Consider the following 24,580-nt stretch of genomic DNA (forward strand, 5'->3'; position numbering starts at 1 on the left):
CGCTTACATTAGCTAGCAGAGTAAAAAGCACAGTATTTCCTTCAGAGTGCAGTGAAGTAGAAGTATAATGTTGCACTTACTGTTGAAGTTCAGTACACTAATTCAGTTACATTCCATCTGAAACACCTCCTGTGTAGACAAACTTAACTTCTGACTTGGAAGTAACTCTAGGTAGTTCAGGTAGCCATGCCTAGTTAGAATTCCTAAACTATGATTGGACAATTGCTGTTTGGGGTCAGGGTTTAGAAAACAGTCAATTACAGAAAGAGTGCAAAGAAATGACCTGGACATGACAACAAAGCAGATCATACCCAGAGTCCAGGCCATAGAGTTTGTACAAAACTTGCCAAAGGTTTTCATTCGTTTTATGGTGATTTCCAATTGTTCATTCATATTATGTAGTTTTATCAAAATGGGCTGTTGAAACATTTTGCACAAGCAAGCAAATGTCACTGTGGACAAAATGTTTCCATCTTCCTGTGCAAGTTGTGCTTTTTTGTGGTTGTTTTTGTCATCCTCTTTAGGTTCTCGGTTAGCTTTCACAACCTGTTCTTGTCTTTTTTTCCTATTGCCTGCCATATCATTCAGTTGGACATTGATTGTACTGTTTTGTTTTTTTGTTTTTTTTACATTACTTTCAGGGCCCCATGCTATACAATTGAATGTGTTAGTCAACAGTTCAGTTGAATTAAAACTGTATGTTCTCCTTGCTGTGACAACTTGAATGGGGTTGATAATAATGCTCTTCACTGTACTGCAAGAAAGTAAAGATTGATTGATTTATTTTTCAAATAAAATCTCATCAATCAATTTGTTGGTCTTGTGTCATGTCCATTGCATTCTAATGTCTCATTTTTATGTGTGCTTGTATAGTTTCGTTTTTCTTTTTGCTAATGTATCATGATCAGTTGATCAATCATTGAAATTGTATTGTCATGTACAGCCTGCCTTTCATCACAAGCTTTCGTCAAATGAAATGGATGTGTTTCTTCAGCCAGTAAGCCCATTTATGGTTACTGAGCTGGTGGCTCAGATTGCAGCAATTCATTGTACAGTCACTAGATGGTGATACTGCACTGAAGGCAAACTCTTACAACATACAAATGTCATTATCAGAAGTAACATGAGTAAACATTTCACTGTTGCTACATCTCACATTTAATCTTGAACCACATCAGTGGATATGTCACCAGCAATAGATGGAGTTGCCACAGCAGGATATTCCTGCACTGTATGTCCAAAAGTCTGTCTCCTTTTCCAACTCCTCATACATTTACTTTGTCCTGAACAGCTCCTTTAATTTCATCAGGTAAGTCTGCACTCAGTACACTTGAGATGGATACGTTCAGTTGCTGAATTGATGTGCATGCATGTGTAAGCAGATATATTGGAAATGTGAATTTTCTGTTTGGAAATTTCACAAAACCACAACTGAAAATGTGATGACCTGATGGGTCATATACAGTGCCTATAAAAAGTATTCACCCCTATGGATGTTTTCCCCTTTTATTGCTTTTATAAATTGAATCATGGTTAATATAATTTGGCTCCTTTTTTTTTTTTTTTACAAAATTTACAAAAAAGAACTAATGTCAAAGTGAAAACAGATTTCAATTAATTAAAAATATATAATGTAAAATAGGTGACTGCATAAATATTCACCCCCATTAAAGTTACTGAACTAATTGAATAGAGGTCCAGCCAATTTTTGCTAGTGTTCTCACAAATAGTACACCCGTGTCTGGAAGGTCCAGTCACTGGTAAATCAGTACGCCGGCTATAATTACACCATGAAGACAAAAGAACACACCAAGAAACTCAAAGAAAAGGTTATTAGAAAGTATCAGTCAGAGGATGGATACAAAAAAAGTCCCTGAATCCATCACTAAGAAAGGAATATGGCACATGTGTTAATCTGCCTAGAGCAGGCCGTCCTCACAAACTGTGCAAGAAAGAGACTGGTGAGAGAGGCCACCAACACACCTATGACTACACACTGTTGAGCTGAAGTCATTGCAACACTTTTTTACTCAGATATTCTACAATAATTCATGAGTACTTAGGTTTACTCATGAACTGACTGTGGTTAAGCCCTGAGTGAATTTACATCTTATTAAACCCAGATCTGTGTGTTTGTTTGTGTGCCTGTGGGGATTGCTGGACAGGTCCCAGTACTACCTGTCAGGAGGACTCCTGTGCCAACATGGGTATTTGTATTCAGCAATGGGAGAACTACACCTGTGACTGCTCCATGACCTCCTACACTGGCACACAGTGCAATGACCGTGAGTACTGATGTCACTTTCAGATATCTTAATATCACACATCCAAGAGGAAATGAACTAAATCGCAGTATAAAGCACGCCACCTAAACATCTTTTTGTGCCATCATTGATTGCTCTGAATGATAGTAGAGAGAATGAAGATAATTTATAATACTTCTACCAGGGAGAACATTTTATTTTGCTCTTGCTGTCTTTGAATTGACCCATATGCACAGAAAAACACCACACAAAAAATACTCAGGGCTTGAACGTGCATGAATCCAGCATGACAGTTGCTGTGTCTCAATTCAGGGGCTGCATCCTTCGAAGGACGCATTTTAAGGCCGATTAAATGCATCCTTCTTTTCCCTCTTTTTGATGATGCACCGCTACTATCCTTCGCGGCCTCACATTACCAAGATCCTTTGCGCGCCGCTGTTCAGTCCCATAGATATCTATAGAACATGTGTTCCATATATATCTTTGTTCAGTCCCGCGAAAAGAACAATGGTTGTTATTGTTAATAAATGTTTATGTTTTTATATGGTATTGTTATAAAATAAAAAATATTATTAATTGTTACACGTTGTCTATTCCATTTACACAATACACAATAAATACCCTGGTGTCTTCTGTAGTCAGTGAGACATCATCTGGGCTGGTATTCAGGGTGTTTGGGGGTCTGGTCTCCACTGTCCACTCGGGTTGGTCCGATGGACAAAGCCATCGTCCATTCTTAAACGAACGAAACGAATTATACTAAAAACAATAAAATTCTAAATTATTTAAATTAATAATTAATTAAACACTCAAAAATTTGCTGTGCAAAAGAAATTCAAAACAAATTATGCAATTATCTTAAACCAATAATAATAATATAACTATTTACATGGGCCTGCCCTGGATAAACTACACATTTTGCTGTACAAAAGTGCAAATGCAAAACGACAGTGTCAGGAAATCAAACAAATTTAAAGGTCAAAGTTTTTGGCCAGAAACACCAACATGTTCACCTTTTCTGGCTTTAACAGACTGTGGAGTGGGGTGGCAACACTACCAGCTGTGCTGAACACACGTTCAGATGGAGCCTGGCCACGAGCGGAAAACGTGGTTAGTTTTCCACCAAGTTAGAGGGTTTTCTTCTCCATCAATAGCCATTTCCTGCAGGTACATTGTCATCTCTGCTGTGGCGTTGTGATCTGGTGTGAGAGTGGCTGCTGTAGCTGATCTTTTCCCAAGAAGGCTGCCAAGCGAGCTTTTCTTCTTCTTGGGCACGGTGCCAGCACCGGATTCCTCTTCCTCTCTCGCTTGTGCGGCATCGGGTGTCGGACTTGCGCATGTTGCTTCTGCTGCCGCCATCTCCGCTACCAGTTCTGTATTTATAACACTTAGCTCAGGCGGCTTCATGTGGTCCCTTGTTTCTTGTGTTTCATCTTTGATTACCTCATTTGAAGTCATCACCTTTGTAATCTTAAATAATTGATTGTGACGGATACATCAAATGTGATGGAGGGTCTAACCAAAGATGGGACTATTGTAAACCTGACGAATTAGTCTTTTTATTCAACATGTTTTGACTCATTTGAGATTGTGATGTGTTGCGCACAACAGCTTTTTCAATTCAGTGCAATGCCTTTATTGTCATTTCACAGCATTCCAACTAAATTGTGTGTCCCCAGTAGCTATTAACATAAAAACTGCAACAGACAATATACATAAAACAACAGACATTGAGACACATTGATAAGACAATAAAAAATGGCGGTTATGAATATAGGTGGCAGTAATAAATATAGATGCAGTAAAAACATAGAAATAAGAACTGTTGTCTTAATTGCACATGCTGCACATTCAAGTTGCATACACAGTATACACTATTGCACAGTTGATGAGTTTAGAATTTTAATGGCACTTGGGTAAAAACTGTTAAGGAATCTGGAAGTGTGAGATTTCATGGACCTGTATCACCTTCCATAGGGCAGCAGTGTGAAGTGTGGGTGCCCTGGGTGGGAAGGGTCATTGATGGTATTTGTGGCCATACGGATACAAGTCCTCAAGTGCTGGTAACTGAGTGCTAATGCTGTTTTAGGCTGACTGTATGCGTCCCCTTTACTCCCCTCTGGAGAGCTTTCCTGTCAGCAGCCGTGCAGCAGGAAAGCCACACCAGCATCCCGTATGTGAGGATGCTCTCAATACAACAGTGATAGAAGGACACAAGCAGTTTCTGGGCCAGTTTTTATGTTTTCAGTGTGCTGAGAAAGTACAGCCGCTGTTGTGCCATCTTCATGAGTGCAGTGGTGTTCTGAGTCCATGCAAGGTCCTGTAAGATGTGTATCAGTCCTACCACTGTGGTGTCATCTGCAAATGTAATAATGGTGTTTGTGCTGTGTGTTGGTGTACAGTCATGTATGTAGAGGGAAAACAGAAGAGTACTCAGCACACAACCCTGCGGGGCTCCAGTGTTGAGTGTCAGGGAGGAAGAGCCATGGGTCCCCAGCCTGACCATCTGTGACAAGTTGGTTAAAAAGTCCTTAAACCAACAGCATGTGTGCTGGTTCACACCCAGGTCCAGCAGCTTGGTCTCCATTCTGCTATGGATGATCATATTAAATGCAGAGCTAACATCCAAAACAGCAGTCTCATAGATGTTCCAGGGTGTTCCAGATGGGACAGTGCAGTGTGGGCTGTGTTTGTGGTGTCCTCTGTCGACTTATTTGCTCTGAGGTGAACTGGTGCTGGTCTAGTGTGGGTGGCGGTGCAGCCTTGATGCACCCCAGGACAAGCCTCTCAAAGCACTTCATTACAGGGGGGGTGGGAGCTACTGGTCTGAAGTCATTAAAGCTGCTGGTGGATGTTTTCTTTGGGACAGGAACAATGGTGGCAGATTTAAGGCATTTGTGGACAGTGCGTGTAGACAGGAAGAGTTTAAAGATTTTATTGAATACCTCTGCCAGCTGGTGAGTGCACCAGCACTTTAGCTGAGTGCCCTCCCCAGAATACCATCAGGACTAGTGGCTTTCCTGGGGTTAACACCTCGAAGCATCCTCCTGATGTCTTCTGTGCTGACAGTAAGCACCAAGATGTCATAGGCTGGAGGCAGCAGGTTCCCAGTGGCTGTGTCAGTCACCTCAAAGCAGGTAAAGAAGTGGTTCAGTTCCTCTTCCAGAAAGTCACTGCTGCTGGTGGTTGTGTTTTTGCTGCATTTGTAGTTAGTGAGGTGCTAAATACCTTGCCATGCCCTCCATGGGTCTCCCTCGCTGAAATGCCCTTCTATTTATATATATATATAACACATATAACACCTACATATATATATATATATATATATATATATATATATATATATATATATATATATATATATATATATATATATATAAATATATATATACACATATATATGTTACAGTATGTTCTGAATATGGGGTGAAATATGATGTGCTTTACAATGCTAAAAAAGAGTGCTGTCATGATATGTAGAATGAAAGGGGACAAAGCTCATTGTTTTCCAGATTTCTATCTGTTAGGACAAGTGTTGGGTGTTTGTAATTAAACAAAATACCCGGGTCTCTAGTTTACAGATCACAGCTCTGATGATGATGATGACATATAGGCAGTGTGGCATATTATATGCCCAGGCTAATATGTTGACAAGGAAATTCCACATGTGCTCAGACAATGTCAAGATAAGTCTTTAAGGCATATTGTACTCCTTTATATACACCTCCCTGATGGACAAAGTTTAAAAAAGTGAGCATGCGGAAGCTTTAGGTTGCTTATAATGATTTAACTCAAGAAACCCAGGTGCTGTAGTCCAGTGACCTGTTCTGTAGAGCATGGGTCAACACTTTCAAGGCCTTATTGAGGTGTTTAATGTACAAATGTATTTGTCGCCTTAACATTTCTCAGAACATTTTTAGGCTGTTGTCGGATCCAAGGTACAGTTGCATACATCACCAGTCACCTATATGGAAACACTGGTATGAATGTCTTTTATAGCTAGTGCAATGCTTTTATTTTTCTATGTATCTTATGTCTTTTTTATAAATCTGTATCGTCTGTGTGTTTTTAAACTGGAGCCTGAGACTGACGATAAAGGTGTGTGCATTCAGAACAGTCTTGGAGTTGAGTGGAAGCATCCTCAGGCCATGTCTTCATAATTTTCACATGGGGCTTAGTTTTGCTGATATAAGTGGGGGAGTGTGAGCATGTCACATGCTGGTGGAATTTAGGGAAGATGGTTTTTAGATTGGCTTAGTTAAAGTCTCCAGCGACAATAAAAATCCTGTCTGGGTACGCAGTCTGTGATTTGCTAATAGCAGATAGCAGAGTGTCCAGGGTTGGTGTTAGCGCTAGGTGGGATGTATACAGCCATAACATTAATAACTGTAAACTCCCAAGGCAGATAGAAGGGCCGACATCTCACTATAATGTACTCCAGGCCTGACGAGTAGTGTGTGTCGGTGATGGTTGCATTTATAAACCACTATGCACAATCATCTCACTCTGCTCTTACAAGAGTCACTGTTCCTGTCTGCTTGGTGTGCAGTGCAACCTACTAGCATGATAGCCTCATCAGGGATCCCACTGTGGAGCCAGGTCTGAGCTAACACCACTATAAAACAGTCCAGCACCAACTTTTGCACCACGATGATCAGCTGTAGTTCATTTATCTTGTTGCCGAGTGATCAGTAAGATGGATACTGTGCAGCACAGGCTTGTGCATAATAATAATCATAATAATAATAATAATAATAATAATAAAAATGTGTATTATTATTATCATTGGTATTATTATATTGTTGTAATTATTATTATTATTATTAGGGATGTCCGATAATATCGGCCCTCCGATAGAGAGTTAGAGTCCTACTCTGCTAGAGACACAACAGCTGAGAGGAGCGAGTGAGAGGATGTTCCTGTAAAGCTCCCACCTCCAGAAACGGGGCTTATGTCTGTGGTTTGGAACTATTTCCAAGTGTGTCCTACGGATAGTAAATTTGCAATTTACAATGACTGCAAAGCAGCATAATAATAACTATGGCAGTGCCATATTGGCACTTTTTTCCATAACTTAAGTGTTTACTTAAGTTGCCATGTTGCATTTATGTATGCATCCAGTGGGGCATCACAATAAAATTAGGCATAATGTGTTAATTACACAATAGGAGATATGTTATGTTGTTAACAGTTTTGGTGTAAAAAGCCTGCATATATTGGTATCAGGTGATATCGGTATCAGAAATTAAGAGTTGGACAATATCGGAATATCGGATATCGGAAGAAAAGTCAATATCGAGCATCCCTAATTATTTTCATTATCAATATTACTTGTTCTTTTATTTTTGTCTTCCACTCTGTGTGTACTTTGGAACAACTGTGTTGTATGTAAAGTGGTGTATACATAAAGTTGATTTTGATATTATTTAAGTTCACTTAAACTTATGGTGAGGTCCTTGTCAAATAAATAATTTATATGACAAGAAAGTATCTCCTCCATTAAAGCTGCAGCCTGTAACTATTTTTGTGTTATATTTGCTAAAATTGTCATTATGATCTGACAATAGAATACGATGTGACAAAATCCACTGTCTCTGGGTCCACCCAGTGGTCGTAATGTAATTTGCAAGAATTCACCATCAAAACAACCAATCAGAGCCCAGAGGAGTGTCAATGACGTTGCACACTGAAAGCTCATTGGCCACCCCTGTGGCCACCCCAGATCTGATAGGTAGTTGGTCAAGTTCGTCAACACAAGAAACAAGAGAAATGCTGTCAATCAATGATGACAGTTGATCAACTGATTTATACAGTTTTACATACTACTGACACAGTAATGGTCGTACTGAGGCTGTAAGAGCTGATTTCTGCTCAGCGGACGTTTGGCCATGCAGGTCAGGTGACCAATGAGATGAGCGTGCTGCACCTGCTGGTCCGTGAAACAGGAGGACGGTCACAGAGACAACGTCAACAATACAACAACGATAAAGACGCTGAAATCTGTCGATTGAGAGGTAAAGTAATTAATGTTTAGTTATGTCGTAGTTCCCTCTGAATGTGTAGGAAAACTTTATCTAGCACTAAGTAGCAGCTAAAAGACGAACTACACTGCACTAGCTAACTTAGCAGCCTGCAAACCAAGTTAAGCATTTAACGTTAGCGTTTTGTTTTTTTAATTATTTCGATACCGCCATGAAATATGAAACAATGTTTTCTGGACTGAAGACTAAGGGTGTTTTTTGCAGATGTGTGTGTTCAATACAGCTAATGTTATATTTCTGACCAACCAGTGTGTGAAATATAGTGTGACATGACAGTCTAGATTTAAGTAGCTATAACACAAGAACAAGCTGTGATTTATTTATTTGTTGAATTCAAATGCCACAAATGCTTGAGATGCAATATGTGTTAATTTTGTTATTAAAAGTGAGTGGTAAGAGTGGTAGTTATGTAAAAATAAACCTTTGTAGATCCTATAAATAGACATAATTAGGCTCATTGTTGACACCTCCTTTCTTTTTAACATTTTAATGGAGTCAAAGCTGTTATTTAAGGGGTTCCAGAACCCCACGAACACCTGCATTTTGCACACATTCTAACCCAATTTGACAATGATCCTGCTTGACGTTTGTAGTTATAGCTATTACTTCAAAGTGAATTGACTGACTGATTGATTGATTGAGTGATTGAATTACATTTCCCCTCAGGGATATTAAGGGAATATGAAGAGAAGCAGAGATATTCAGAGATTCTTCAAAAAAAAAAAAAAAAGGAATCAGAGCCAGCCACAGCTTCTACAAGCAGCAGTGAAAAGGCCCAGTGAAGTCAGCATTCTATGTACAGCAGTAGTGATGAAGAGCAGTCGGCTCCCCCTGCACAGGATGGTAAGTCATGCTTGGATAGTTTGAATTTACCATGTAGGCTCACATTCAAGTAGTTTGTCACTCCAGTTATACAATTACAACTGTCTGAAACATCACTACACAAGAACAATAGTTAAAACAGTTGTAAAAGACAGAAGAACAATAATAAAATGTGCATAATACATAAATACACACACACACACACATATGTATGTAAATATGTATGATTGTGTGAGTGTAAAAAAAAAAAAAAAAAAAAAAAAAAATATATATATATATATATATATATATATATATATACCAGCCTATTGATGTCTCAGATTTCTCAGATATCTGTGTATTCCCACAGCTGACCAGCCACACCCAGAGGAGGATCCAGCAGTGTCTGGAGCTCCACCTGCTAAGCATGGTATGTCAAGTTCTGTTATGTCCAGATATGAACAGTTACCTGAAGTTGTTGTGTACTCTCATACTTGATTTAATTTAAAAAGGATGGTCCAATTTTGCCCAAAGTGTATGCTATTCATTTTCTAATACACAGCAAACCCCACACTTAAACATAGACAATCTATTCTTTAAATCTCAATAGAAAACATTATGAAAAGACAGGAAAATGTGTGACACTAATCTGTCACATACAGTCTATGGGTGTAATGGTTATTGTTTTTACTACTTCAGGTACTTCATCTAGTGAGCAAAGTGATTCAGAGGGCATGTCAGTAGGTGATGGTGATACCGATGAAAGAGAGGCTCCTCATGTTACACAAGTACATGCTGCCCCACCTGGACCTCACGGTATGTTGTGACATTTTATCTTACACGACATTGAGTGCCTTCCATTTAAATAACATGGAAGTTGTAATACTGACCACAAATTCACTTTGTAACTAATCATTTTGAATGAAACTTCATAAAAACTGAAGTAAAGACTGATCACGATTATTTAAAATTTACAGACGTTTCACAGTCCAGAGCAGAAGGTCCTACACAGCCTCAACCTAAGGTATTTCCGTGAACCATGCAAGGCAACAGGAAGAGGTCCTTCAACAGTGAGTGGTATAAACAACACCCATGGCTTGAGTACTCCCAAAGCCAAAACTCTGCCTAGTGTTTTGCATGTCGACACTTCTCTTTGCCAAACACCCCAGCATCTGTATTCACATCACAACTGGGATTCTCTCATTGGAAAAAGGCAATGTACAAAGATGGTGGATTTAAAGTACATGAAAAGTCAGAGTGTTTGCATGGGGTGAGCACAAGAAGGCAATACTGACAGATTCTTCCATACGTGATGCCCTTAATGACGCATACAACAAGAAAGTCCAAGAGAATCGAAAATATATTAAAACAGTGGCTGAAGTACTTCTTTTGACGGCAACACAAAACATTGCACAACGAGGTCACCATGAGACAGAAGAGGCAGATAACAGAGGAAACTTTTTAGAAATTTTGGAAATGATTGCAAAGCATGACCCAGTGGTACAGAAAAAAATGAAGGGAAAGCAGAATGCCAAGTACACAATCAGTGTAATACAAAATGAAATCCTAGAATGCTTAGCAAATAAGGTCCGTGAGGAGATAATTCAGGAAGTGAAGGAAAGTGAAGTGTTCTCTGTGATTGCTGATGAAACCAAAGACCTGAAAAAGAAGGAGCAACTCTCCCTGGTACTTAGGTACTACTACAATGGAGCAGTGCACAAAAGTTTTCTTGACTTTCAATAAGCCACACGATTAGATGCAGAAGGACTCAAGGACAAAATCATCCACTGTTTGGAAAGATATGGACTTGAGTACAGATCTAATCTTGTTGGACAAGGTTATGACGGAGCATCAGTAATGAGTGGGAAACACTCTGGAGTGGCAGCCAGAATAAAGACTGTACACTGTAACGCACATTGCCTGAACTTGGTACTCATTGATACTGTGAAGGCCAGATAGGCAATCAACCCAGAGGCTGATTGCTTTTTTGCACTACTGCAGAAGCTTTATGTGTATATGTCTGGGTCCTATGTTCACCAGAAGTGGCTGGATGTGCAAAAGGAAATGTATGAAGGTCAGCCGAGGGAGTTGCAGAAGCTCAGTGACAAGCAATGGGCATGTAGATACTTGGCCTGCAGGAATCTAATGGACCGATTACCTGCTGTACTTTGTGTTTTGTCAGTCTTCTTGCAACCTTTCGAAGGCTCCTTGGGGATGCAAAGGTGCTGTCTGACACCCTCCAATCTCCTTCACTTGACCTTGTCATGGCAGTGGATTTAGTAAGTGCACTCAAAGACTCATTTCAGGAGTACAGAAGTGAAACATTTGTTGACAATCTGTGGGAAAGTATTGTAGACACTGCCAGAAAATGCAATATAGCCATTGAAAATGCAGAGAAAAAGAGGTCTCAAAAAGTGAATTCCAGACTTGGTGGGTCTGTCATAACCTCTACATTGGGTCAGCGCAAATGTAAAGATGGTGACAAGGATTCCTTTAGGAGGACAATCTTCTACCCCATTGTGAACACCACACTTGGAGAGTTAGACAGGCGCTTCTCCAAAGACAATTGTGAAATAATGAGAGGAATACAAGCTTTGGACCCCAAAAGCACATGTTTCCTTCAAGAGGAAGCAGTCTTTCACCTGGGAGAAATCTATGAAAGTGACTATGAAGATCTCAGTCATGAACTCCTACAGACAAGGAGGCTTTTTGCAAAGGAAACAGCAAAGTGGAATGCCGAACTTGTCCGGTATTGTTGAACTTGCTTGTTTTTCACAAGCTTTTTCGTATGTTCAAGATAGCCATAGCCCTCCCGGTAAGCAGTGCAGCATGTGAGCGCAGCTTCTCAGCTCTTAAACTCATCAAGACCCATCTGCGCACAACGATGACAGATGACAGACTGAGCAACCTGGGTGTTCTCAGCATTGAGGCTAGAAGAGCAAAGTCACTTGACATGGACAAGTTTATTAAACTTTTTGCTAACAATCACCAAAACAGGAGAATTCATCTGATGTAAGATTGATGAACACAGAGTTTGTCTAATGGTCTTGTTTTTTTGTTGTTAAGGTTTGTTTGGTTTATGTTACAACTGTTTATGTACAATTTTCACAAGTTACATTATGAAGAAGCACCTTAACCCTTAAGTTACATTTGGTCTGGTGGCATTTATTGGACTGTCTTGTCTTGTGGTCTTATGGCCTATGTGAAAGCATTTTGTAGCAGGAGAATGAGCAAAAGCAAGAACTAGCTCCCTCTATTGCACTTTGTTACTATTATTAGAATCCTCTATTGTTCATGAGAGTTTGAATGTTTACATAACATTACTTTATAGTATATACATTGGGAGTTAAGATTTGTTTGGTTTATGTTACAATTGTTTATGTATATTTATCAAGTTAATTTATGATTCTAAGTCTTAACTGTTTGATTTAAATAAACTTCATAATGTATGCTGAATCAAAGCCAACGTTTCAATGTATACCTTCATCAGGGCCCTGGACATGAATACTGTCTGGGTTGAAAACCACTTTTTGCACATGTTCATAGATCACAAGGCATCCTATAGAATGACATTATTCAGTCATCAGGCCATCATCTGTGTCACCTGTATTGTTACCTATGTTTGCTTTACTAATTTAGGTGCCATCTTGTGCTTAAATAAAAACACACCTGGCAAAGAACAAACCAAAAAAAATCTAATTCCAGTATCTCCAACAAATTATATCTAAGCTTAATAATAACATAAACTAAGCATGTAAAGAACAACACATATTTCAGTTTTTTTCCTTACAAGCTTAGTTTATCTTTTGCTTACAGATAAACTTTTTAATAAGGCCTATCTTTAAGCATTTTGGTTTGTTCTGTTGCCTGGATTGCTGTGTTTTTATGTAACCACAAGATGGCAGGCAACACAGGTAACAAGGTCACACAGATGATGAGCTGATGACTGATTAATGTTATTCTATAGGATGAATTAAGAGCAGTTACATTTTGCTACTCTAATCTAACTTGTGAAGAGATGAAGACTTTAATCCACTACAAGGAAATGGCTTTTAGAAAATGTGTACCCTGTCCTGAACATAATTACTGATTAAAAATAGACGTTAAAATAACCAGATATACTTGAGGACTGTGATAGGTGGAAATGGAATTTAAGAAATGACTTTTAAAATTATTATTTTTTACCAGCATAGACACCTTTATTTGACAGTTACGAGACAGGAAATCATGGGAGAGAGAGGGGATGTGACATGCAGCAAAGGACCGGGATTCGAACCGCAGTTGGCTGCGTACGTATACGTATTAAACTTCGCTATGCCATGGCCACCCCACACTAGCTTTGTGTCCCATCTTGGCCACCCCAGTAAAAATGTCCTGGATACGCCACTGCAACGATCCGATACATTAAACATACATAAGCAGCAACTAACAATGTGATACGATACGATTCATCCCCCAATCACGATGCATCGGATTCAACACAATTTGATCCAACACAATGCGATTCGATGCATGGGTTGTTTTACTTTGAACTTAGACAGAAGTTTTATTATACTGATTCTGTATCTGACTTCCTGTCTGGTGCGATCTGCTCTGTTAAGCTTGTCGCGTTTTAGAAACGGCTCCGTCAAAAATAGAAATGCTGCTTTATCTCCTTCAATTTCTTCTTTTGTTAACAACCCACACAGAAGAAAAAATCACTGGACATCAAATTCAGACAGAATATATATAAATATATAATATAAATATTAGGGCCGTCAGCGTTTACCTGTTAATAGCGATGTAAGGGCCGAGCATAACCTATTATTTTATGTATTTTTTCGATCGCATTAATCTCTTCTCACTGACTCACTCACTGTCACAGATTGCTGTTATAATGGAGCTGTGTAAAACCTTGTATAGTGCACAGCATGCGTCCATATGTCAGGATTCTTACTACTGCTGTCATATTCCTGCACTGTCTGCACATTGTTGGACGTCACTTCCAGTAGCGGATTTTGATATGAGCAGTCACTAAGGGATGTACGGAGCGGCGCACACACCAAAAGAAAAAAAAAGATTGTTTTTCTATCACTTATTTGCACATAATTTCTTCTCTGAGTCCCTGAGGTTGAAACAAGTAACAAGCCTATTTTGACAATGTGAGTAGAAAGTATACATGTTTGTGTTAACATGTAGGAAGTAAAAGTAAACAGTCGTCAGAAAATTAAATACTAAAAGTACAAATACCTGTAAAATCTACTTATTACAGTAACTAAGTACAAGTCTTCATTACTTCCCACCTCTGCTAATTTTTTTGCAAATATTACAGTTTGAAAACGAGGTGCAGCTGTGACTGGAAAATAATCTGATGATGTTGCAGTTGCTGAAAACGCATTGCACGTCACTTCAGGAATAAATATGAATGAAATGTCTAATATTATCCACAATTCAGTGCCCCCATACCCATAATTCATTATTGTTTCAGGTTGCAGTCTCACCACCGGAACCGCACCAGAGTTCACTAGATGGTGCAGATCGAGACCACCTATTTTTGAGGTCTCGGACCGGTTAATTTGGTGCGGACCTGAGTACGACTGTTGCATTCTGACCGACGCAAACAAACCGAATCAAGGGGTCAAACAAACTACGGTTTGATTAAAGCGCATTAAATGCTGTCGATGGGACAAGCCTTCACGTGCGTGCAGCGTGTACGGCAGGTTCCTCTGTGGGTGGGTCTTTAAAGGCAGGGCTGCAGCGCAGCAAAGAGGAAGAAGGAGGGACCTGGATGTTGTACTCCTTCAAATGTTCAGGCTAAGTCCACTTTTTTCTCACAACTACATACTGCAGCTTTAAGCTGGATATGTTTTTGTCACAGTGGCTAAATACGGATATCATTTTGTTAACCTTCCTCTAGTGTTAGGGTCGGCACCGACCCGTTTTTAGGTTTTAAATGCATAAAAGTACTACATAAATTTGTTAATTGCATCAAGACTTTTTGACTTTGTCAGGAACTTCTATTTAAACAAAATAAAATTTAAAAAATCAGTTTTACTAAATTATAAAATGCTCTGGTGAAAATTATGACCTTTGTGTTGTTAGGGTCAGTTTCGACCCAGTTATAATATAAGCTTGTAAAACAATAATAAGTGCCAAAACTGAAATCATAAACACACTATCAGCCAACAGCCCAAAGCCAGATCTTCCTCCAACCACTTGAGCTTCAGTTAGTGGCTTCTCTCTTTGCCTGTTTGACCAAACAAACAAAGACGGACATGTCCAGGTATGTAAGGCCAATTCAGTTTAGAGTCAGTGACTTGCAGAGTACACATCTCCAGTTCACAGCATGCAACAATGAGAAGAAGATTTACTGTAAGCACAATTTTGGATTATATCTGTGCTGACAATGAGGCAGAGGACACACAGCAACATAGCGATACAGATGAGCAGGTTTCTGAGGTGGAAGATGATGTGGAGTCAGACACAGACACATCTGATCAGTCTGATGAGGAGGTCACCAGTGCTGAAGCTGCTCCCACTTCTGCTTGAAACATTCAAATCCAAAAGTGGCAACATCTGTTGGAGCTCAGTACCTCCTGACGTACATGGCAGGGCAGCTGCTGCAAATGTCATCAAAATGACCCCTGGGATCACAAGGTTTGCTGTGACGAGAGTAAGTGACATCAAGACAGTGGACAACCTGGACAAGCTGAATGCCACCTAGAACTTGCCAGCGAATGACCAGGAGATGGCCAATGGTTGTGTTTTACAACATCCTCGATGTGTCTGCATACAATGCATTTGTGTTGTGGACCCACATTCACCATGGGTGGAATTAAACCAAAAAAAAACCAAGCGGAGAATGTTTCTTGAGGAGCTTGGAAGTTCCCTTGGCAAGGCGCACAGGGAGCAAAGGGAATGGGTGCTGTGAGACCCAGCCACTGCAGCCTTGGTCAGACAGCTGCAGAGCTCACCAAGCACTCCGTCCACGGCCACAGCAACACGAAGAGCATCAGCGCCAGCATCCTCCTCAGCCAGCCCTGCCTCAACGTCAACCACAACAGCCACAACACCAGTGAGACCACCTGATTCTAAAAGAAAGAGGTGTCAGGTCTGCCCTAGCAATAAGGACAGAAAGATAAACATATTGTGCTTCACCTGCAAAAAATACTCTGCTTTTTGCCACACATGCATCTAAAAATACACAAATACACATGCATGTTCTTGCACACAGTTTCTATGGTACTAGTACTTGATTTCTGTTGGTTTGATTTGCTTGATTGGTTGTTGTTTGCTTGTAAATCTACATGTTGTATAATTACTAGTTCTGCTTTTCATTTGCTATCTGTATTAGTTCTATTTTTGAAAAAAAAGACTTGTTTTTTTTGCCTTTTTCTTGAAGTAAATATATATGGGTCGAAATTGACCCGTAACACCATAGATGTTACTATAGTTAATAATATAAAAATTAAAAACTATATTTTTTTGAACATTTAAGAGATGTGTTCTAATACCCCTCTGTAATAGTCAGGTAACATAACAACCTTTTATTTATTTATATAATTCTTTTGAGGTTAATTTAACATTTTTTTTATATTGAAAACGATGGGTATGCTGTCAAGAGAAAGGCCAAGGGGCCCACTAAAAAAATATTAAAACCAATCTTTTCATGGATAAGGAAGCCTAACAAGGTAAACAAGAGATAAGAAACAAATTGGATGATAAATAATTGTTTTTAGGGTATTTTATGGCTGATTTAAGACACGGGTCAAAACCGACCCGTTAACATAAGAGATGGTAGCAGAAAGCTAACACAAGAGGAAGGTTAATTGAAGCCACACCTCCTGATTATGCATACCTCCACCAGTCCAGGCTTTCTGGTGACAATCCTGGTGTTTCTGTAATCTACAGGATTATTTTAACTTCCTCTCCTGCTTCCTTTGGTGCTTACTCTACATTTGAATCTCAGGATTTTGTGCTAAATAATAAATTACCTGTATTGTGTGTTATAATCTATAGACCACCAAATCAGAACAAAGCCTTACTTAGCAAAGAGTTCCTTTCTGTTGTCATATATGACCAGTTTATCAGGCCTTTTTGCATCTTATTGACCCCTTTAACTTTTAACCAATCTGTGACCTGCCTTCAGGCTTAGTGGAAAGACTGCGTAACAGTGGAAATGAATATGAAACTTCCTGAGACTATGACCAAGAGGCAAAAGGCAAATGATACATACATGAACAGAAAGGGGCCGAGGACAGGGTCCTAGGGAACACTACTGGAGACTGGAAAGGAGTTGGATCTCAAGTTTCTGAGTTGAAAAAACTGTGTGACCAGAAAGGTATGATCTGAACCAAGCCAGAGATTTCAGTAGAGGCTAATCTGTTCAGGACGATATCATGAGAGACAGTGTGGGAGGCTGCACTCAGGTCAAGGAGAACAAGTATGGAGACGAGCCCAGAGTCAGATGCCATCAGTAGGTCATTGGTGATTTTCATCAGGGCTCAGTGCTGTGGAGGGGACAGAAACCAGACTGAAATTGTTCGTAAAGATTGTTGTCAGAAAGATAAGTGTGGACCTGTTCCAGTTCTTTCAAGTATTTTGGCGAGAAATGGCAGGTTATGTCATTGAGTTTAAGATGATAAAATTCATTAAAATGATAAGAACTAAAATTTAATGAGGCAACAACACTATGACTCTCCGTTAAGGCTGCCGAGGGACACAACTCATACCTGTAGGGGGTGTCGGAGCTTGAGGAAACTGATAATAATACAATCGACTATAACTTGACTTCCTTTCGAATGAGTTATAATTAAGTTTGGTCTGGGGTTGAGTATTAGGCTTGAGCTGAAAATGGTGACAACTCCATCTCTTATCTTGAGGAATGTGTGTATTAATATGATTAGGGAGTAAATTCATTGAGGCTAACATATTCAGTAAGAAAAAAATCAATCAATATGATAATCTGAGATTAAATCATTTATTAATACGACTTTTGATGAAATGTGTAGCTCATCTTCTGTTTACTGCTGATTTAATTGATATAATTTATTTAAGTGGTCGGGGGACAGACAGTTTTTATCTGGATTTGGGTGGGTAACTGCTCTAATGGAAGTGCAGATAAGCATGTACTGCAGCTTTGCCTCCTGGTCTCAACTCTGGGTGCTGGTTTTGGTCTATTAATAACTTAAGCCATATATCTAGATATGAGAGCTCCACCATCCAAAGTGGGATGTATTCCGTCTCTCCTAATCAGACCAGGTCTTCCCCAGAAAGTCTGCCAATTGTCTGTGAAGCCCACATCATTTGCTGGATACTACCTCGGCTGCCAGTGGCTGAATGATGACATGCAACTGTGGGGACTAGTCTCACCACGGTGACACTACTATGTAGGGGAAGTGGAAGGTATGTTGGTTTTAAAAATGACAAATAATTATCATAAATAATTAAGCAAACAAAGGAGCCATGTGCTGAGTTCAATTTCCACAGTAAACCAAATAGACGTATCATCTGGGCAGATGGTTCATACCTACTATAACTATCTACAATACAATCACAATATACTTCACATTTACAATACATTTATTAAACACAATCTTTAGCTGCATGGATTTCTTTTTATCCTCGCTGCTGGCAAGGAACAGAAAAGGCGGAAATAAAAGCAGGAGGGTGTTAGAGGCTGTCAAGCCTACTCCTGGAAGGATTGTGTTTAGTCAAAGGAGCAGATGCAGACTGGTACGCTGAGCGCTGGGGAACCACCTTTGGATGTGCTTATGTAGTGTATCTTGTTGCGGTCTGAGCTATTCTACTTGCTAAATCTTTCTCTATGTGTGAGCTCAGTCCACGTGTTCGTTTTGATGAAAAAATAGGAGAAGAATATTCGGTCTCAACACGCTATTTATTTACAGTAAATGTATAAAGCATATACAGAGCTCTGGGTCGAGATCTTCCTGTCCCTGATGAACAACAGTGTGTGTCAGTTCATGAAGTCCGACTCCTATCCTTTCCCTGACCCCTTTTATCCAAAAATACAGAATCATGATGCAATGTGTGAGGTGCTGTCGTCTCCTGATTGGCTGTTGATCTGACTCCATCCTCCATCTTCTCACAGTCCAGGATATGTGATCTTCCTGTGACCTCCTTAAACAGGCGCAATAGTGACTTCCATGTGACCCCCTTCTTCTGAAACTACACAATCACCAGACCTCCTGTGGGGGTTTTATGGTTAGTTCTGCATCGTTTAACAAAGGATGGTCAGGGCTCTGACTGAATGTTTGACCCCGCTCTCCTGTTAATAATAAACCTTTAACCTATACAAGTGGGACGTGTCAACATCAAGAATCTACCTATTTAATTACACTTCAGGGTAAACTGTCTTCATGCATTCTTCTTACACAACAAGCTTACTGCTTTCAAATTGTTACACATAGGACCACATATTTATATGAAACAAACAACCAAGTAATTAATCCCCTTATCTGATATTTTAGCAGTGGCCAATTCATAGCATATATCTACAATCTGCAGTGATTGCTGTGATGGTGCTCTATAATAGGGAGATTGAGGAAGAAACCTACATGGGTGGAATTTATGCTACTGAGACTATAAATCAGGTGGATCTGAGATGACTGCATTACAGTGATTGTGGCAGATCTGAGGGCCAAGTTAAAAGAGGCGAGGTGGGTGGTACCGTCCCAACACACAGCCTGCTGGCTCATCTTCCTAACTAGTTCCTGCATTAGATCTCTCCTACTCACACATACTGAGCTCTCCCTATTCTGAAAGAGTCTCTAAAGCATGCACCAGGTTATTAACAAGGGTTACTGAGGTTAAGAGTAACTATAACCAAAATTAACTTATTAACGTTACAAGGGAATCGGGGTTAGGTGTCAGTGCATGCAGGAGGGGAGGTTGGAGGCATGCACTTGTCCTTATGTAACTACTGTGGTTGCCTTCCCCCTTTGGGATGCGGCCTGCTCCCCCCTTTCGGGTTTGGAGGCAGCTTCTTCCCTTAGGCGAGGCTGTCGGCGTCCCCCACAGTGGATGTTCCCACCAGTAAGACGGCGAATAATTATTCCTATATTTATTTAGTTAAGTTGCTGTTGCACTACTGTTTTATACTGCTTCCATTTGCTGTATTCATTCATGTTTTACAAAGGGTTTAACCCAGACATCCCAACTCTCCCGGAAGTTCCGGGAGTCTCCCACATATTGATAGCGTCTCCATGACGCTCGCAAATGAGACGTAATCTCCAGGAATCTGGAGTGGACACGCAAGAGCGCGCTGTAGAGAGTGACTGCGCGTGTGTTTGTGTGACTATAAATGCAGTGCGTGTGAGAGAAAAGCGTCCTTATAACTCGGTGTTGCCGCTGATTAGACCGATCGCACACCCCCGTACCCGGACAGACACCTAATGTAACACCCCCACCCCCTCGGAATGGACCTCCCTGAAATGACTTTCTGCAGGTTGGGATGTCTGTTAACCTCAGCCAGGCCTTACCACAATGATAATCATATCACAGTCATGCAGGCGTAGTAGGATTTTATTTTTTTAACACACTGGTATCGGTACTTGGTATTGCCTGATACCCACAGCACAAGTATCGGAATCAGTATCGGGAGGGAAAAAATGGTATCGGAACATCTTTAAACGAGAGCCCATGGCCGTATCTGGAGAAATTGTTCATTCACAGAGGGAGAAAGGAGATAGCGTCCAGATGCAGTGCAAACTTTGCTGGACTTCTGCGGTGATATCAGCTTACAAGACTTCAGTGTCTAATCTCAAAAAACAAATTGGGGTAAGAGGTTTTACAACTATACTTATACTATACTTATGTATGATATTGCTTTCTTATTTTTCTTGTGTGTTAAGGTTATTAGTAGAGTTGTTCTGATTCCGATACCAGTATCGGAAATGCCTCCTATTCTGCCCAAAAATGCTGGCATGTGGCAGTACTTCACAGTGGATGTTCCCACCAGTAAGACGGCGACATGCAACATATGCAAAGAAGCAATTTCAAGGGGTGGCACGAGTGTTGCAAATTTCAACACCAGCAACTTAATCAAACATTTGAAGACGCGTCACGCTAAAGAGCACTGTGTAGCTACTCTTTTGATTTGTATTTTTTTTATGTTTACTTTATAGGTTGGTGTTGCACTATTGTTAAATACTGCACTATTTAAAGATTTAAATGCCTTTCGCACTTTAAGTTTTTTTTTAAGAATCATTAAAGTTGCTGTTGGATTACTTTTTTATACTGTTCTATTTAAATGACTTTTTTATTTTACAATATTGTGGCTGCAATTATTCCTAGATTTATTTAGTTAAGTTGCTGTTGCACTACTGTTTTATATTCTATTATGTTCTATTTAAAAAATAAATGGCTTCCATTTGCTGTATTCATTCATGTTTTACAAAGGGTTTAACCTGAACCAGGCCTTACAATGATAATCATATCACAGTCATGCAGGCGTAGTATGACTTTTTTTAAAAAATTTTAACACACTGGTATCGGAATCGGTATCGGGAGGGAAAAAATGGTATCGGAACATCTCTAGTTATTAGTTTGGTTAAGATAAGTCAGTGCCATTGGTTAGCCTGATATTAAAATAAGACAGAGCTAGCTAACGTGTGTGCGTGCGTAATCAGTATTGGTTTATGTTGCCAGAACATAATGTGGATTGTTTTTATTTGTTAGCTCTAGGGGCAGCATTTTTTGTGTATTTGATCCCTTTTCTTAATTTAGTTTTGGTATACATATATTTTGCTCTCTTTTTTTTTTTTGACTGATACTGGATATTTTAGGCTGATACTGATAAAAAAGGGAGTTAAAACATTTAGATACTGATACATTGGTCGATACTCTTTTTACAGATAGTGTACAGATTACAGAATTTAGAATCTATACAGAAATGGATTTTTTTGCAACGATCCTTCAAAATTGGTTTACACTTGTGAATAAATACAGCAATATATCTGCAAAGTTTAACCACATTTACCACTCTTTTATACTATGCTAAACAATCAAAGATTAGCTCAAATTGTTACTCTGGTTGAATGATTTTTTCACAGTGATGTGATGAAGTAATGTTTGAACCTGATGTGTGATAAAATGTATCTCTACAGAGGAAACTTCCATCGAAGATTGAGCAGGACCATGACATCACTGTGGCAGCAACATCTCGTCAACAAAAGACCACAGCCACACCAAACAAGCTCTCAGCAAATAAACAAGCCAAGTTACCAGACATGATGTTGAGAGCTGCAAACAAACGTGTTCCACAAGCAACTGTTGACAAGCTTGTCACAGACACCATGGAGCTGCTGCACTCCTTCTCAGCCATTAAGAAGCTCTCTCTCAAGCTGAACACATCTCTGCCTGCCTCTGCTGCATGTGAACGACTTTTTAGCTGAGCTGGTCTACTCCTCACAGCCAAACCAAGCCGGATAGACTCTGTTAACTTAGAAAACAAGCTCCTGCTGAAACTGAACTTAAGATTCAGAAAGTGAAGTGTGACAGAAATGCTATTATGTCTAAGAGTTTATGACACTTACCTGCCTGTTGTTCACAGTGTATTGGGAAAAGTTCAAACTGTTCTATGCAAGTTCAAAAACATTTTTGTCATTCTTTTAACAAACAAAATTCCTGCTTTATATCTAGCCGTAGTGTCATTTTTCTATACATCATCATCATTCATCTGAGAAATGTGCTTTGAACGTGGATATTTTATACAGGTGAATCGAATTGAATGCCTGCTATTGATGACGCAATAAAACATCCATCTGTTAAAAAGTAATTAATACTCTGAGTAGTTTTTGAGGAGAGTACTTTGTACTTTTACTTTAGTATTTTTTTAACACCAGTACTTTTACTTGTAATTGAGTAAACATTTTCAGTACACTTTCCACATCTGCTGAGATGCTGCTCTGGCGTGAGGCTCCAGGTGCAGCTGGGTGGTCTGGTCTGGTCCCTCTTTTCCTCCCGGTGTGGGGTGTAAGAGGCGGACCACTCACAGCACTAGGGACGGTGCTCTGGGACAGCAGCCATACTCACCAGCTGGTCCTGGGGTTCTCATCACATCCCTGAGCAACGTGATGGGTCTTTTGAACCTGTGACTTACAGACCAACAATGATTACTCACTCAGCATATTCCTATCCTAGCAGGATTTCAATATCTGTCTCCGCCTATTGTGAATATTCAAGATTTCTTTATGTCATTTTGCACACATATATTTGCATACACAGGCTGAAACGAAAAGTATTTTCTCACCCGCTCCTTGCAGTGCATTAGAAAAAAGGGAGTGTTAAAAACATTCAAACATGTAATAAAATAAATAAAAGATAAAATATAAAACTGAACAGTGTGTTAGCTCTACTGTTAACATGCAGAATGTTAATGGCTCTCTGTAAATATGACCACTATTGTACACAAACGTACACAATCATTTTTGTTAATAGTATTGGCAGAGCAGTAAAGAAATTGAAAAACGTTCCTAGAAAATGTCCACCAAAACAAAAAATTAATAATCAAAAAAAATAATTAATATGGATTATTGTGCACAGATATTATGCTGATAGAATATTTGACTCATGCAGGCCGTCGGGGACACCATTAAGTTGGAACTAGTAGTAGCTTCACCACACTACTATGTAGGGGAAGTAGAAGGTAGTTTGGTTATTAATAATGACTAAGGATTATCATAAATAATTATTAATTATTAATAAGGAATTAAATAATTATCCATTCTTGTTATTAATTTGGGGCACCACCGGAAAACCGGAGTAACCAAACAGTTAAACAAACAGCCGCAAACCACGTGGCTGAGGATACTAGGGTAGGGTGTAGCTTAGCTCTCCTTTGTTACCTCACCAACAGGTATAATGCAGGATGTGCGTATGTGTAATGCAGATATCCCAAGTTCCGGGACTCTCTCGCATATTGATAGCGGCTCCCTGACTCCCGCAAATGAGACGTAATCTCCCGGAATCTGGAGTAAACGAGCAAGAGCGCGCACTAGAGAGTGACTGCGCGTGTGTGTGTGTTTGTGTGACTATAAAAGCAGCGCGTGTGAGAGCAAAGGGTCCTTATAGCTCTGTGTTACCGCTTATTAGCGTGATCGCAAAAACACAAGCTTATGCAGCAGTGAGATAAAATGCTAGCTAGCATTACAACACACAGTGTAGCTCTGCCCAGATGAATAACCTCTTACTATTTGTTGAATCTACAAGTGTGACGGTGCGAGCTGTGTGTGGTAGTGATGGGCAATCCGGCTCTTTTCAAAGATTCGGCTCTTTTGGCTCGGCTCCCTTAGAAGAGCCAGGTCCTACGGCTCCCAAATGGCTCTTCATTTAGTATCACTCTGAGCGTTCTATTTTAGCCTGATTTAGCAATTATGAATGGTTTGTGTATTGTTAAGCAAGTTTTCATTCAGTGTTTTCATAAAAGCCTTATTTGTATGCATTTTTTTAATTACAAAAAAAATACAGTAACTT

At 39.6% G+C, this 24,580-nt stretch overlaps 1 protein-coding gene across 8 annotated transcripts in view; it reads left to right on the top strand.

Annotated features, from left to right (window-relative positions):
- Positions 1-24,580, top strand: part of nrxn3a (neurexin 3a) — a 240,686-nt gene that overhangs the window by 155,798 nt on the left and 60,308 nt on the right. For all 8 annotated transcript variants that reach the window (XM_062440937.1, XM_062440941.1, XM_062440935.1 and 5 more), the window contains one exon: positions 2,166-2,285. In XM_062440937.1, coding sequence (XP_062296921.1) covers positions 2,166-2,285 — 120 coding nt within the window. The remainder of the gene's footprint in view (positions 1-2,165; positions 2,286-24,580) is intronic.

This window comes from Scomber scombrus, chromosome 19 (assembly GCF_963691925.1).
Source record: "Scomber scombrus chromosome 19, fScoSco1.1, whole genome shotgun sequence".
Lineage (NCBI taxonomy): Eukaryota > Metazoa > Chordata > Actinopteri > Scombriformes > Scombridae > Scomber > Scomber scombrus.